Source organism: Colias eurytheme, chromosome 31, assembly GCF_061535395.1.
Source record: "Colias eurytheme isolate Ceu_HAF_F1 chromosome 31, ilColEury1 Martin Lab GWU primary, whole genome shotgun sequence".
NCBI classification, from domain to species: Eukaryota; Metazoa; Arthropoda; class Insecta; order Lepidoptera; family Pieridae; genus Colias; species Colias eurytheme.
The window spans coordinates 3,882,454-3,899,746 of NC_143010.1; the positions used below are offsets into that span (position 1 = coordinate 3,882,454).

Sequence of the window (17,293 nt, forward strand, 5' to 3'; positions counted from 1 at the left end):
CGTGTGTGAAAATTGTCCTGAAATATTTATTTACTTTATTTTTTACATAGAAATAGGTATACAAATCTTTCCTCCTTATAATATCAAGTACTTATAGATTAGAAGATTACATAATATTATATATCAAATGCTAATAAAAATAATAGTTAAAAAAAACTAAAAAACACGCTTTTAGTTCGGTTTTCTATAAAACGGTTGTTTTTATTTTTTTTAACTATTATTTATTTTATCAAATTAGTGTATTGTCATCGGTCCTCAATAAATCTACAAAGTTTGAACGAAATCTGGCCGTTTAAAGTGGGTCAAAATCGCGCCCAAAGAAATCGGTTACAAACATACAGGTGAAGCTAATATAAAGCGTGTAACATAGATCTTAATACAAGTAGTTCTTACAAGTACTTAAGATTATGTATATATATTTCTGCTTAAATACAATCCTACATGCTTACTTATTATAAACTAGCTGTGCCCCGCGGTTTTACCTCCAGTGCTCCGCTCCTTTTGGTCTTAGCCTGATGATGTAGCCTTCCTCGATAAATGGGCTATGTAACATCGAAAGAATTTTTCAAATCGGACCAGTAGTTCCCGAGATTAGCGCGTTCAAACAAACAAACAAACAAACTCTAAACTTTATAATATTACTAGCGGTCCGCCCCGGCTTCGCCCGTGGTACATATTTCGCAATAAAAGGTAGCCTATGTTCTTTCTTAGGGTCTAAAGATTATCTGTGCCAAATTTCATTAAAATGAAAACCATACATACATACATACAAACCTTTCCTCTTTATATTAGTATAATATTATAATATAGATTTAATCTGGATATATATATTTAATATACATATACATATATAAAATGACTTCTTTACATATATTACAAAACTAGCTTTCCGCCCGCGGCTTCGCCCGCTTTGTCTAAAATATAATAAATTATATATACTAAAACCTTCTTGAATCACTAAAAACCGCATCAAAATCCGTTGCGTAGTTTTAAAGATTTAAGCATACATAGGGACATAGGGAAATAGGGACAGAGAAAGCGACTTTGTTTTATACTATGTAGTGATAGTGAAGCAGCTTTCTTTGTTTATAATATTATCAGTGAATATAATTTCTATAAACATAATTTATAAATGTAAACAAACGGTCATGTTGACCTTTAACTATATAATATGTATAATTATATCATAACCATATCTATATAATACCTATATAATATTATATTATTTATGTGAAGTACAATGATGGAGAAAAATAAAGAAACATGCCAATTAGGGCTGATTTTTCAATCCTTGGTTAAAACTTATTCATCGAATAACGTATTAAACTACCATTTCAAAAATGTATTCTAATTGTCCGTATTTGACAGTTTACAGGTGACATTTTAAAATGTTCGTGTAATACTTTATTGGACGGATAAATTTATAGAAATTGACATAATGCCAAAGAAATAAATAATTAGTAGGTAAAAAAAATATTATATAAGAGAAAATTTGTGAAGATAGATGTGTGTTTAGTTTATTTGCTAATCTCAGGAACCAAGGGTCGGATTTGAAAAATTGACACCCTGTATATAATATTCTAATATATATGTACATTATAAAGGCGAAAGTTTGTAAGGATGTATGGATGTTTGTTACTCTTTCACGTAAAAACTACTGAACCGATTACAATGAAATTTAGCACACATATAGAGGGTAACTTGGATTAACACATAGGATAGTTTTTATCCCGGAAATCCCACGGGAACGGGAGCATAGTTTCCTTTGCAAACGCGGGCGAAGCCGCGGGCGGAAATCTAGTATATTATACTATACTTCTATACTAATTAATGCTGAAGCTGAAGAATAAATTTCGTAATTATACACAAATAGGTGGTGAAGATAACTGTTCCCATGAACATGGCCGCTACTATATGCGCACGCGCCTATCGCGTGTGTGAACTTCCTCATATTATTGCAATATGTAAAGCCCAGTTTAATTGTTGTTATGCTGTTGCGTGGGTGCGGACGGACGGATTAAATTAATTCTGTGTTTGGCAGTTTTAATGTTAAATAAAAATTTTGTTTGATGGAATTGGTGTGTTCACACATGGATGGAGTGTTTTTGATGGATTTTTGTGTAGTGATAGATTTTGATAGATGGTTAATTGGATGAATATAAATTATAAAGGTACGGTATTTATGTGTATTTTTGTTTTCTGTCGGTTAAAAAGTTTTTAATTTGTATACCTATGCTAAATTTGTATCCGATGTTAACCCAATAAATATTATATGTACCTGTTAAAAATACATTTTTAAAGGTTATTTCATTCACTATTCAAAAAATGTGTTTTTTTTTATTGTAAAATGCCATGACATATAAAATAACTAGCTTTCCGCCCGCGGCTTCGCCCGCTTTGTCCAAAACCTAATAAATTATATACTAAAACCTTCCTTTTGAATCACTACTATTAAAGAAACCGCATCAAAATCCGTTGCGTAGTTTTAAAGATTTTAGCATACAAAGGGACATAGGGACAGAGAAAGCGACTTTGTTTTATACTATGTAGTGATACGACTTACAAATAACCTAAAAAGAAAGATTACAAGATACCTCGTTTAGTATGTTTCTAAGAAAACATAAATAAATTCGCGATTCTTAGTATTGCCTACGAAAATTGGCACGCTTTTGCATTTGAAGTGTATAAATTATAGTCGTAGTTAATACTATTGCTTCCTGCTACTTCTCTTGAATAATCTTATATATAAAAATGAATCGCAAAATGTGTTGGTAAGCGCATAACTCGAGAACGGCTGAAACGATTTCGATAATTCTTTTTTTATTATATTCCTTGAAGTACGAGGATGGTTCTTATGTAGAGAAAACGTAAATATGTACCACGGGCGAAGCCGGGGCGGACCGCTAGTACTGAATAAGAACATCAAGGTCACATTAATAACACCGCCTATACAGTTTTATTAGCTAAATGAACTCAAACTCACATTAAATTTATTCAACTAGACTTCTTTTGAAAGCGTTTCGTAAAGCGCGTCACACACGGTGAAGATACTATAATATTTTATCTTAAGATACTGTAATATTTTAAATTACAGTATCTTAAGGTATCCGGTATCAGCGTTCTGACCATCATTTTTCTTTTTGTCATTGCGTACTAAGACCCCTGTAGAACTGCCATCCTGTTACAAATGACCCGAAATTTTGTGGGTAATCGTCAAATCATAGTACTATCCTACTATACCTACCTAATCACTACATAGTATAAAACAAAGTCGCTTTCCCTGTCCCTATGTCCCTTTGTATGCTTAAATCTTTAAAACTACGCAACGGATTTCGATGCGTTTTTTTTTAATAGATAGAGTGATTCAAGAGGAAGGTTTTAGTATATAATTTATTATGTTTTAGACAAAGCGGGCGGAAAGCTAGTAGGTATTATAAATGCGAATGTTTAAACTCAAACTCAAACTCAAACATTTATTTATTCAATTAGACTTCATGGAGAAGCGCTTTTGAAACGTCAATACATATTTTTTACATTTACCACCGATTCGGAAAGCAGTATCTATGGAGAAGAACCGGCAAGAAACTCCATAGTTGCTCTTTTAAATCATATCAGTATTACAATTTAATTTAACAAAATATGTAACTGTATATTATCATAATATGCCAGAGAACTGTCCTATGGTTTTTACGCGATAACCCTCCATGGGTTTTTATCTTCCATATATTCCTTAATGCTGTAATAGACAAAGGATGGATGTATGAACGTTTGTTACTCTTTCACGCAAATACTTATTTACTGATTACAAACAATCACTCGCAAGTAGGCTTTAGCAATACAAATTAATCCAGATAATCAGCTCAGCTATACTAAAGCCCCATCAGAGTGAAAGTCTTATCAATCTGGGTCCAGCTGTTACGGAGATTAGCTGGAACATTAACGATTAATTTTTTAATCTGTTACTTATATTGTTCAAAATTTTCTTAAAAAACTGTATATTTAACCCACGCGCCAATAAAGTCAATGACCGTTACGGCTGATCACATTTTGATTCGCCAATTATGAGACCGTTTGATAGATTGCGTAATATTTTTTCTTCAATAGGCTAGTTGCTTCAATTTAAAAACTTTATATGGAATAAGATTTAATTTGTTTTTGAATCAGCACACGTGTCAGAAATAAAACTTCTTTGGCAATATTCAAAGATACCAAAAACGTCGCCTTATTCCATGACGTGACGGTGAATAGGTCAAAACGCATGAAATCACCTCTCACTCCAAGGCACGTATCGTGTTGGAACACATTCGAAAAATCCGCATTGTGATAGTAAAAGTACATATTATTTTTGCAAAAAAATCATACGCCTACATTCTTTCTCACACTCCACTCTATCTGTGTTGCAAATTTTATCAAAATCGGTTAAGTGGTTTTACGTGAAAGCGTAAAGCATATTAATCTGATGATGATGTAGATGATATTAGCCTCGATAAATGGGCTATCTTATCTAATACTGAAATAATTTTTCGAACACGTAGGAGACGAACCCGCGGGTTAAAGCAAGTATTTCTATAGTTCATGTGTTATTCTGGCAACGATGTAGCTTAGGTAGCTACATCGTTGCAAAGTTACATCAAAATCCGTTCAGTAATTATCGGGCGAGTAACTAAGAATACTTTGTTAAAAATTTTCGCGTTTATCCTACTACTATTATAAAGGCGAAAGTTTGTGAGTATGGATGTATGGATGTTTGTTACTCTTTCACGTAAAAGCTACTGAACCGATTATAATGAAATTAAGCACACATATATATAGGGTATCTTGGATTAACACATAGGATAGGTAATATCCCGGAAAGCCCACGGGAACGGGAACTATGCGGGTTTTTCTTAGAAAACGCGGGCGAAGCCGCGGGCGGAAAGCTAGTAATACATAGTTTTCTGCCCGCGGCTTTGCCAGCGTCGTTAAAAGATAGTTCCCGTGGAATTTTCGATATATACCCTAATTATGTCTTTACTCAGGTATCAAAATTATTTCACTGTTCGATAGTCCATTTATCGCGGAAGGCTATAGGCTATATATCATCACGCTAAGACCAACAGGAGTGGAGTAATGCGGGTAAAACCGCGGGACACAGTATACAATAATCATAGTTACGCCCGGTTAGCCACTTCTCTGATAAGTACTGTGCTATAAATAAAGTATGACTACATTAGTGTCCTTGATCGAGACCATACTTAATGAGGCCAGCAGTTTATATTATAGGAAGACATACATATATTTTATATGCTAATATAAGGGAGAGACGTTTCGTTCGTTTGTTTGGACAAATTATTGAATTACTAGCTTACCGCCCGCGGCTTCGCCCGCTTTGTCTAAAACCAAATACAATTATATACTAAAACCTTCCTCTTGAATTAATCTATCTATTTAAAAAAACCGCATCAAAATCCGTTGCGTAGTTTTAAAGATTTAAGCATACAAAGGGACATAGGAACAGAGAAAGCGAGTTTGTTTTATACTTTGTAGTGATTAGACAGGTGGAAAGAAATAATTCCTGAGTAATAATTACATAACAAAAATCCGGTAGTTTATTTTTTTTATTACGATACGTATAAAGTACCTACCTATCCAGTATCAGCCTCTCAAAATAAAAAAAACGCCATATAGCTACATAATAAAATAAAAATTATATACGCAGACAAAGACCGCCTCTTTGGTAACGCATGAGCGTAGAACCGAGTGTCCTGGGTTCCATTCCCGATGGAGACGAAGAACAAAAAATTTCTCGGTCTGGCAGGACACAAGAGGCTGATCACCTACTTGCCTCTAAAGAAATTCGATCAGTGAAACAGATGTATAATACATCTTACACTCAATATTTCACATCAATATTTCACACCTGACCAACTCCTCAGACTGTACCATGCTCAAGTGCGGTCCTGTGTGGAATATTGCAGCCATGGGCTGGCGCTGCAAAAACCCATCTTCAAGCTCTAGATTCAATGGAAAAACGCGCAAAAAGACTTATAGCCGAACCTAAACTAATTACCAAAAGTTTTGGATCTCTAGAACACCGTAGAAGAATAGCCTGCCTTTCTATCTTTTACCGGTTGCACTTTGGTGAGTGTGCATCCGAGCTGCATAATCTTATTCCGCCATCTCCATTCCACTATAGAACCTCGCGAAGAGCGGCCGGCTTTCACCCGTTCGTAGTACATATACCTCGATTACGCACTAAACGCTTTGAAAGATCTTTTTTAATTCAAACTGCGAAGGAGTGGAACTCCCTCCCACCTTCTGTGTTCCCTGAGAACTATAATTTGGAATTGTTTAAAACCAGAGTGAATAGGCTTTTTCAGGACAGGCATCATTTGCGATTGACCGCATCCACGCTTACCACCAGGCGGGATCGCGGTCAAATGCCTGCTCTGTTATGAATAAAAAAAAAAAAAAAATCTGCCCCTTACCCCACCAGGGGACATGGGACATCCAATCATATTGTAATTAATTATGAAATTGCACTGTTTCTGTCGCTGTCGGTTAAAAAAAAACCAACAGAAATTGTAATACATTCTTTCACTTTATAACACCAACTAATAAATATATCAAAGGAAAGAAGATTAACTTACTTGGTTGGATGCCATGAGTATTTTCATCACCTTTATACAGGGTGTCCCATTGTTGGTATACTAAGCTCAAAGGAGGTTATAGTTTTGCATACGCTGAGTACGTAAAAAATACTTATAAAATTCCAGACGTATTTATTTTTTCAAATAGATGAATTCTTAAAACTCTATGTGTACACGGTACACCCATAACAAGCAACCCGCCCAACTTTGCCACCAGCACGTGAGCTATCGTTTAAGATTATGTTTTCATAGAGAAAATGCTCACATTAGAGAAGCAGTATATGCCGACTGCGCGAAGCTAGAGAAGAAAATATGAATTTTCAGGAAAAATTTATCAAAATTTTTTTAACTTAATTTTGTTGTTTAAGTATTTTTTACATGATCAGTGTGTGCAAGACTACAAGTCCCTTCGCGCTTAGTATACCAATAGTGGGACACCCTGTATAAATACTTTTGTTTTGGAGACAATGCAAGTAATATTAATTGCATTAAAGGTACAAGAAAACATTTTTCGATACGTAGGTACATGAAATATGAATTTTTTTAAATCCTTATTACCGTATACCGATTATTTTTAACTAAAAAATAAATATATGATTTTTATCTACCTAATTTAATAATAGAACAACATTTTTATCTATTCAAATTTTATTAGAATTTGGTTTTACAAACGTATTATTTTTAAAGGCCTTTTCAAACTACAGCGGTATCCGCTACCGCCGTGGGTAGCGGTATCATGATGGCACGCGATTAAATCTCTTACGTAGTATGTTATAGAGACTCTAATGGCGTACCGATCCGAGTACGGTAGCGAACAGCCCATCGGGATACCGGCTACCCACGGCGGTAGTCGATACCGCTGTAGTTTCAATATCCCCTTTCACTCACAAAATAACCTTTTCAATAAGTTCCCCGATGAGTACAATATGGAGGTCTTCAAGAGGAGAGGTACATTCTAGGGAAGCGCGCTTCCTTAGGCCACATCTCAGCTTACCATCAGGCGAGATCGTGGCCAAGCGCTCCCCTATTGCATCATAAAAAAAATTCTAATTTCACTTCATCTATCAGTTCATAAAAATACATGAACAAAGTCGCGCGCAGCAACTAGTTAAACTAAAATGTTGGTTCGTATGTCATTTTCTATTCAATTACTCAGCTAATGGTGAAAGCTGTCGATCACATGATGGCCTTTAGAGTAATTGAATTTTTAGTTTTGTTTTTTTTTTTTATCTGTATACCATTTTGTAACCGTTTTAAGTGCATTGTGTCTTATTTCCTTGTTGTTATCTAAATGTATAGGAAAACTGATTTTATTGACTTACGAAGAAACGAAACTAGGGTCAAAAACTTGACTAAATGATTCCTTTTACAGTATAAAATATTTAACTTTCTCGATAAAAACACGCTTAAATATACTCATGAAATGATTGTATTGTCACCGATCCGTGATAATCGTACAAAGTTTGAATTAAATCTGTCCGAATCCTCACATCCTATAGGCATCCGCCCCGGAATGGCGCGAAGGATGCGGGTTCGAGTCCCGCCTCGTGATCGAATTTTTTCTATTCTTTATAAATTTACTAGATTTCCGCCCGCGGCTTCGCCTGCGTTTTCAAAGGAAAACCCGCATAGTTCCCGTTCCCGTGGGATTTCCGGGATAAAACCTATCCTATGTGTTAATCCAAGTTACCCTCTATATGTGTGCTAAATTTCATTGTAATCGGTTCAGTAGTTTTTACGTGAAAGAGTAACAAACATCCATACATCCATACATCCTTACAAACTTTCGCCTTTATAATATGTATAAGGGTGCACTCACACACATCAGTCACCGTCAAGTCACCGATGACTGATCGGTGACGGTTTGTGTACGTATCCACAAACACCAGTCACCGTCATGTTGTCCGTCAGTCACGTCGCCGGTTTGACTGAATCATTGAACACATACATCAGGTTAGTCAGTGATTAGACGTGTGTCACGCTAGAGAACATGTAGCAATTATTGACGGTAGCACGACGCTGACTGAACTGAGACGTGACGGCACCGGGTGAGTGGGGATAAAAGTATGATACATGTATGGAAAGATTATTTGACGTGCCTGACCGGTGACGTCACTGATAGATTTCGTGCCGGCGACTGTCGTGTGGGAACAGAGTCATACTAGAACTATTGATACATATTTTTTTTTAATCCTGTCCGGTGACGTGCCGTGACGGTGACTGATGTGTGTGAGTGCACCCTTAGATATAAATCTGTCCGTTTAAAGTGGGTCAAATCGAGTCTAAAGTCAATAAGTTAATTACTGTTCTAACTTCTTACCCCTATACAAATATTATAGTAAAACGCAAAAATCATTATGTGTATTTTACTATTCAATTTGGTGCATTAACCGTGAGGTAAATCGTGTGGCAACTAATCTCAGGAACTACTGTTCCGATTTGAAAAATTCTTTCGGTGTTACATAGTCCCTTTAGGAAGGCTAAATGCTATATATCACCACGCTAAGACCAACAGGAGCGGAGCAAGGCGGGTATAACCGCGGGGCACAGCTAGTGTATTATACAATACTAGCTTCCGCCCGGAGCTTCGCCAGCGTGGTGTTTTGATAAAAGGCAAGGAAAGGCCTATGTTCTTTCTCAGGGTCTAAAGATTGTCTGTGCCAAATTTCATCAAAATCAGTTGAGAGGTTTAAGCGGGAAAGCGTAACAGACAGACAGACAGACAGAGTTACTTTCGCATTTATAATATTAGTAGGATAGGATAAATAAATTATATATTGTACAAGTAACATTAAGTAGATATGATATAAATGAGGATATGTTTGTTCAATTAATTGGTCCTTATAAGTATTATTTTGAATTCTTGATACTGGCTCTAAATATATCTATTAAAATGATTAACCATTATCCTCTTTGTTTTTAATGATGAGTCATCATAATCCTTAGCGCCTCCCAAACATGTTCAAATCTATAGTTTTCCTTAATTAATTTTCCTCGTTTCAGATGTGATGGAGTCGTGACATCAAAACTATGGGAAGTGCTAAACATACTGCGATCAAACAAGCAACCATGGGTGAAGAGAAGAAATCCATAAAAGACATCCTCAAAAAACCGTTCCAAGCGATATTCAACAGAAAAGACAAGAGAAAGAACAAAGCAACAGATAAAGATCCGGAAAGAGATAAAAAAGAGCCAGAAAGAGATAAAAAGGAACCAGAGAAAGTAAAAGAAATAGTTGTTACACCGGTTTCTGAACTGTTAAATAAATTATCACTAAAAGATGATGAGCTAGACTTAAGCAAACTTTCTATAAAAGATGACGATGAAGACGAATTCAAAAACTTTTCTTGCAAAGTAATTGATGATGTTAGGTGTACTAGATTAGATTCACACAAATCTGACGATAGTGGGTATTCAGAAAAGACAGAGTCAGATGATGAAAAAGATTCAAAGGTAGATGATAAAAAGAAGAAGAAAGTACAGACTGTTGCTATATCGAGGGCTCCGATACAGAATAAACATCAATTTGTGACGCCTGCGCATCCGTATTCAAGAGAGGCTGATTTTAGACAGGTAAGAATTATTGTACTTTATCTTCTCTATATATAAAAATTAAACCCGTTTTCCTTGGTCACGGCATCACGCGTGAACAGGTGGACCGATTTCGATAATTATTTTTTTTATTATATTCCTTGAAGTACGAAGATGGTCCTTATGTAGAGAAAACGTAAATATGTACCACGGGCGAAGGCGGACGGACCGCTAGTATTATATAAAATTCTCATGTCACAATGTTAGTGCCATTACCATACTCCTCCGAAACTGCTTTACCAATTCTCATGGAGCTTATTTTGTACTAGCAAACAAACATGAATTTTAAACTCTTTATGTGCCATATTTGGTACACTTAATGCTTTCTTAATATGAAAAGGCTAGCACAAAAAAGGAACTAATAAAAAAACTAATGAGAATATTATAACAATCTATTAAAGATCGCCATTTGAAAACATTAATATATCAACCAGACGTTAAATTATAACTAGCTTTCCGCCCGCGGCTTTTTTCAAAGAAAAACTCGCATAGTTCCCGTTCCCGTGGGATTTCCGGGATAAAACCTATCCTATGTGTTAATCCAAATTAGCCTCTACATGTGTGCTAAATTTAATTGTAATCGGTTAAGTGGTATTTGTGTGAAAGAGTAACAAACATACATCCATCCTCACAAACTTTCGCATTTATAATATTAGTAGGAAACATAATTGATTGAATAACAATTGACCCTGATATAAGACCGATGATAGTCTAACACTTACAATCTAAATAACTAAGTGAACTTTCTAAGCACTTTCATTTTAAAGCTTCTTGAACGATTGCTAACGTCATTTTAATAGATAGGTGTTGGTTACTATGACGTCATATAGCAGTACTAATTCAAGTATAGGAAAAAGACAGAGCTATGTACATAATCTTCTTCTATAATATAAAAATGAATCGCAAAATGTGTTGGTAAGCGCATAACTCGAGAACGGCTGAACCGATTTCGATAATTCTTTTTTTATTATATTCCTTGAAGTACGAGGATGGTTCTTATGTAGAGAAAACGTAAACATGTACCACGGGCGAAGCCGGGGAGGACCGCTAGTTGTATAATATGTATAGGTCGTTCCGCATCCTCCTCCTTCAGATGTGTGGAATGCATCTGCCCCTTACCCCATCACACAAGACTTTTTATATAGGTTGTCTAGTGCCATCACAGTTCAACACTAGAATTAGTACTGCTTCGTCACAGTAACCCCCATTGTATGATTTAATAAAACTTTTTTTAAGTAAAATATTTTTTTACAGATCAGCCAAATAAACAAACAAACATTTTCCGGAGGCCAAGTGCTCGTGAACGACACCACAAGAGCAGACAATTCCTTCTTGAACCAAGCGCTACAACTCGTCGACACAAATGTACGGGAATTCAACAAAAACACGCAAGAAGAACAGGTCAAATACTGGCAAATGGCTGAAGAGTTCATTAACGAAAAGACCACGGAAGAGGACATCATCGCAGAGCTACTTCAAGCCAACCCTGACATCTGTCAGCTGTCAAATTTCCCGCCGAAAGCCACAGATAATATAATGGCCACTTTTGACACCTGTCAAGTGTCAATTATCCCGCCGGAAGAGAATCCGATCGAGGAGTTTGAAAACGCGAACCTCATTGGAGAATACGATTCTTCGGAAATATTTACGCAGTGCATTCGAAACGAAATGGATACATTGAACGTATTTCCGACTCCGCCTAGATCGGAAAACGTACCAAGTCCCATGTCGGATTCACAGTCCTACTATCCAAGCCATTCTCCAAGCAATTACACCCTTTCTCCTGAAACTTCTTCACCAATGTATAACAGTGATTACGAAAGATACCAAGACGTTCAGTACGAGTATCCGAGCGTGCTTGACAGTTTAGAAACAGAAAATGACATTGAGAGCACAGATAAAAAAGCGCGGGAAAAAGCGTCTATGACGTTAAAACAATATAAAGACATGCAAAAAGATATAGCCGCGGAATTCTTGAAAATGGAGTGTTGCCAGGCGAATAGGAAAACTTGTAAAGAATTGTTTCAAGGGCACTTGAATAAGTTGAAGCTAGAACATAGGAAGATGATTTGTCAAAAGGTTGCGTGTTTGGATCTCGGCAAAGCATACGGGTAAGTTCTATCTATACTAATATTATAAAGCTGAGTTTGTTTGATCGCGCTAGTCTCAGGAACTACTGGTCCGATTTGTAAAATTATTTCGGTGTTAGATAGCCCGTTTATCGAGGGAGGCTATAGGTTATGTATCATCACGCTAAGACCAACAGGAGCGGAGCAATGCGGGTGAAACCGCGGGGCACAGCTAGACTGTAGTTAGTTTTCAAACGAGTGTGTTGTGGTTACGAACAGATGTCAATTTTTGAACGAATGAATCATAATGGGTATAGACCTTGGTATAGACAAATGATTTGCATAGATAAGAAAAGATGCAATATTAAACTGTATAGTATGTAATATTGCATCTTTTCTGTGTGTGTGACTGTACACTTATGTGTGTGTTCAATGTTCATTCTGGAATACATTTTAAAAGAAAGAGATGGTAGTAAGAAAATTCACACTTTCTAAAAGAAAAATAATATTGAAAAATGTTCTTATTGGAGGGTAGATGTAGTTTCTTTTGTCACTTTGTATCATTTTCAACATTATAAACAGACACTCCAGTATTATTGTTTCATATACATTTAGACTATAGAAGGAAAAATTATAAGATTATAAGGATATGCATACTGACTGCCACAGACATGTATCAAGAATACATACATACATATACATGTCTGTGCTGACTGCCGACTATATAGAGATCTCGTTAAAATGCAAATTACTTCTAGATGCTTGAGATAAGGAAAATATTGACTTTTAACATGCTTTTTTTCCTTTATTTTTTGTATCACAGTAACACACACAATACATATTATATGTATTGCAAATGATCATCACCATCATCATTATTACTGTTATTTTATTATATATATACAAGTTGTGTCCCGCGGTTTTACCCGCAGTGCTCCGCTCCTGTTGGTCTTGGGGTGATGAAATATAGCATATAGCCTCCCTCGATAAATGGGCTAACTAACACTGAAATAATTTTTCAAATCGGACCAGTAGTTCCTGAAAATAGCGCGTTCAAAAAAACTCTTCAGCTTTATAAAATTACAAAATTGAAAATACTTATTACTAAATAAATTAATTTCTAACACACAAAACTACTGAACCGATTTTACAATAACCTTGCCTGCTAATAGATTATAACATGGTGCATAATTAAAAGTGCCGTCTTATACTTTTTACTTTTAACCCTGGTTGCCTGAAAGGGGTTTGACGCATTTGGTGCACTTCTCAACTTGTACACCATGCTCAAATGGTGAACTTAGCAACTGGTGCACTTCTCAAATGGTACACTTCGCAACTGGTGCTCTTCTCAATTGGTGCACTTCGCAAAATGTGCACTTTTTATCATGAGTGGAGATTTGGAAAAATTGTTTAAAAATGAAAGAATCTTTTGTTTTGCGTAGGTTATTTTCTTAAAAAATACAATCAACCTTTTAATTAGGTACACTCTTACTCAAACAATTTTCAATGATCATATAAAAGTCACCCGAAAGTTATTAAAAAAATTGTGAGAAAGATTTACCTACTGCAAAATCATTATAATAAAATATATAAATAATTTTAATTAAACTCTGCATAAACACTACAACATTTTTATTTTTTACAAATATAAAAAAGTCCCTCGAAATCATATTCATTATCATTAAATAAAAAAAAAAAATATTTTTAGCAAAAAGTTCATAATAAAGATATGATAGGTAGGTATATTGTAATCTTTCTTACAATTTTTTTTAACTTTCGTGTGAATTTTTATAAAATTGAATTTTTAAAAAAACCATCGAAAATTGTTTAAGTAAGAGTGTACCTAATTAAAAGGTTGATTGTATTTTTTAAGAATATCATCTAAAATTGAAAAAAAAACCTTCGAAAATTGTTTGAGTAAGAGTGTACCTAATTAAAAGGTTGATTGTATTTTTTAAGAAAATAACCTACGCAAAACAAAAGATTCTTTCATTTTTAAACAATTTTTCCAAATCTCCACTCATGATAAACCCCGTTTTCCAATTACAGCACTAGAGCGCATTATGCGGCATAATGCTTAACGTTGAATGTTCCAACTACAGCAACGCTTCGCACAATCGAGCACTAGAAAAAGTAATGCGCGTGAATTGATGCGTGCAATCGATTTATCGTTAGTAATTATTAATTGTTGGAAAAAATTTTAAAGCTTTCGTTTCATTGTAGTTTTTTCGAAATAATCAAAGTTAATTCAAATTGTGCTAAAAAAATAAATATAAGTATGGATGAAGGTACAAACATTGAAAAAAATGTTAATGAAATAATCAAAATCCAAATTACTTAAAATAACCGTAAATATTTTTCAACCAATTATTATGTATACCACTTTATTTACACATTAATGAGGTTTTTGCTAACTCTATGAATATTTTTTTTTCAACACTGAAATTAGCGCAACCTGCTGGTGCGTTTCATGTTCCAATTAAGCATCAGCATAATTCGGCATTGTGCGGCACTGAGTCGCATTATGCTCTGTAATTGGAAAACAGTCAAAAAGTGCACATTTTGCGAAGTGCACCAATTGAGAAGAGCACCAGTTGCGAAGTGTACCATTTGAGAAGTGCACCAGTTGCTAAGTTCACCATTTGAGCATGGTGTACAAGTTGAGAAGTGCACCAAATGCGTCAAACCCCCTGAAAGAGATCACTACTAAGTTATAAGGCCGCCCAATTAATTTTATTTTTTCAAACGAGATTTCTCTATATGTAACTTTATTTTTATTTCAGAGTATTGCAACACATAATAGCAAGTCTATCAAACGACAACACAGATGAAAATTTACAGTTGGCTCTGTTCAGCCTAATCTGTGAGAAAGTGCTGGCTCTGAAAAAGGAGTTGTTTATCGGAGAGTTTGGTAAGCTTTTTTATTTATTTTCATTCATACCTTGATCTTTCAGTCGTTATTTTATAAATAACTAGCGGTCCGCCCCGGCTTCGCCCGTGATACATAATATTTACGTTTTCTCTACATAAGAACCATCCTCGTACTTCAAGGAATATAATAAAAAAAGAATTATCGAAATCGGTTTAGACGTTCTCGAGTTATGCGCTTACCAACACATTTTGCGATTCATTTTTATATAAATAATATACACTTTTTTATTCGGTTAGTCATTTTGTTAGTTGCTTACGTCCATTCTTCAATATTAAAAATCATATAAATAAAAATAGGCTTTAAAACTTGTATTGTAAGTAAGTAATATCAAACTATGTGTTATAACATATAATTTGAATTTGAATAAATTAACTACCCTAAGGTAAATCGGTTTTTACGTATTCTTAGTGACCAACATAAATTCTCAGACATAAAAGACAAGTGTTCTTGCTTCTCGACTTGCTGGATCATCTTTTATACTTTTTAAAAGAGCAGATATAACTTTTTAAGTTCTATTTTACTTATTGTTAACTGTACATACTTTCATTCAATATCCTCATTCTACAAAAAATAACCAAAAAATATTAATTTTCAGGTCTAAACCTTCTAAAAGCAGCCGTACTACGTTGTCCCAGCAGACCGCTTATAACAAGATATTTGGTGCAATGCATACGAACCGTGACCAAGGAGGATACGTTCAAACCCGCGGGCGAATGCCTGTTTACTGAGGTTAGTTATATAATAATATGATATACTAGCTGTGCCCCGCAGTTTTGAACGCATTGCTCCGCTCCTGTTGGTCTAAGCGTGATGATATATATAGCCTATAGCCTGCTTCGATAAATGGGCTATCTAACACCGAAAGAATTTTTCAAATCATACCAGTAGTTCCTGAGATTAGCGCGTTCAAACAAACTCTTCAGCTTTATTTCACTGTTCGATAGTCCATTTATCGAGGACGGCTATAGACTATATATCATCACGTTAAGACCAACAGAAGAGGAGCAATGCGGGTGAAACCGCGGGGCGGGCTAGTCTTAAAAAAAATGCTATATTTTACATTTTCTAATTATCTTTTATTTTCCCACAGGTCGACGCTATTGGTGACAATCTAATAATCGCTTGCGCTCGTGGTGGGGACACATTTGGCCTGTGTCTATATGAGCTTGTGTCGAAGCACAGTGGGGACGTACCATTGTTCTCTTTGCATCATGCTAATGCTGATGGTGAGTGGGGAGTGGGGAGGATGGGTAGTGGGGAGGATGGGAGGGAAAGTGGGCAGTTGGGAGGATGAGAGAGGGGAGGACGGGAATGGGGAAAGGTATTTAGTTTTGAGGGGAATTATGATTGTGGTAGTGGGAAATAGTTTTGTAGAATTGTGAAAGATGGATTGATAGTTATTAATGAGTGTTTAATCGTGATGGGGACACATTTGGCCTGTGTCTATACGAGCTTGTGTCGAAGCACAGTGGGGATGTACCACTGTTCGCTTTGCACCATGCTAATGCTGATGGTGAGTGGGGAGGATGGGTAGTGGGTAGATGGGGAGGATGGGGGAGGGGAAGTGGGGAGGATGGGAGTGGGGAGATGGGCAGTGAGCATGGGATATGGGACGTGGGGAGGATGGTACAGGGGAGATTGGCAGTGGGGAGGATAGGATAGGGGAAATGTGTGATAGACTGGTTTGATTACGATAATATATATGTTTGGTTATGGAGAATGTTACTTGTTAATTTTTGGTGGGTCCGTTAAAGTCTAGATTTTCCATAAAAATAAATTTTGAAAAAACATGTATTACGTCTTATATGTTCATATAGCTGTGTTTATTTATCTGTCCTTTTAACTCCATTTCGACCCACTTTCTACCGACAAATTAAATTAAAACTTTGTACACTTATCAAGGATCGGTGACAATACAATAATTTCATAACTACATCATACTAAATAGTTTTTTATTTAAATTATATTCATCTTATTAAATAGTTTTTTTGAAGTGAAACCTTGTTTAGCGGCGTTCAGCACTTTTTCTGTAATGGGTATAAAATCTTAAACTCGCGTCAGGACACGTGACC

General features: G+C 35.5%; 1 protein-coding gene across 2 annotated transcripts in view; it reads left to right on the forward strand.

Annotated features, from left to right (window-relative positions):
* The window catches only part of LOC149895537 (uncharacterized), a 47,127-nt gene that overhangs the window by 19,891 nt on the left and 9,943 nt on the right, over positions 1-17,293 (forward strand). Inside the window, exons 1-6 of one of the 2 annotated variants that reach the window (XM_090118812.1) lie at positions 2,005-2,171; positions 9,633-10,202; positions 11,475-12,331; positions 15,073-15,200; positions 15,817-15,950; positions 16,312-16,447. In XM_090118812.1, the coding sequence (XP_089974938.1) occupies positions 9,660-10,202; positions 11,475-12,331; positions 15,073-15,200; positions 15,817-15,950; positions 16,312-16,447 (1,798 nt within the window). In that variant the 5' untranslated portion in view covers positions 2,005-2,171; positions 9,633-9,659. Of the gene's footprint in view, positions 1-2,004; positions 2,172-9,632; positions 10,203-11,474; positions 12,332-15,072; positions 15,201-15,816; positions 15,951-16,311; positions 16,448-17,293 lie in introns of those variants that run through there. The other variant, XM_090118811.1, reaches the window with a different exon arrangement.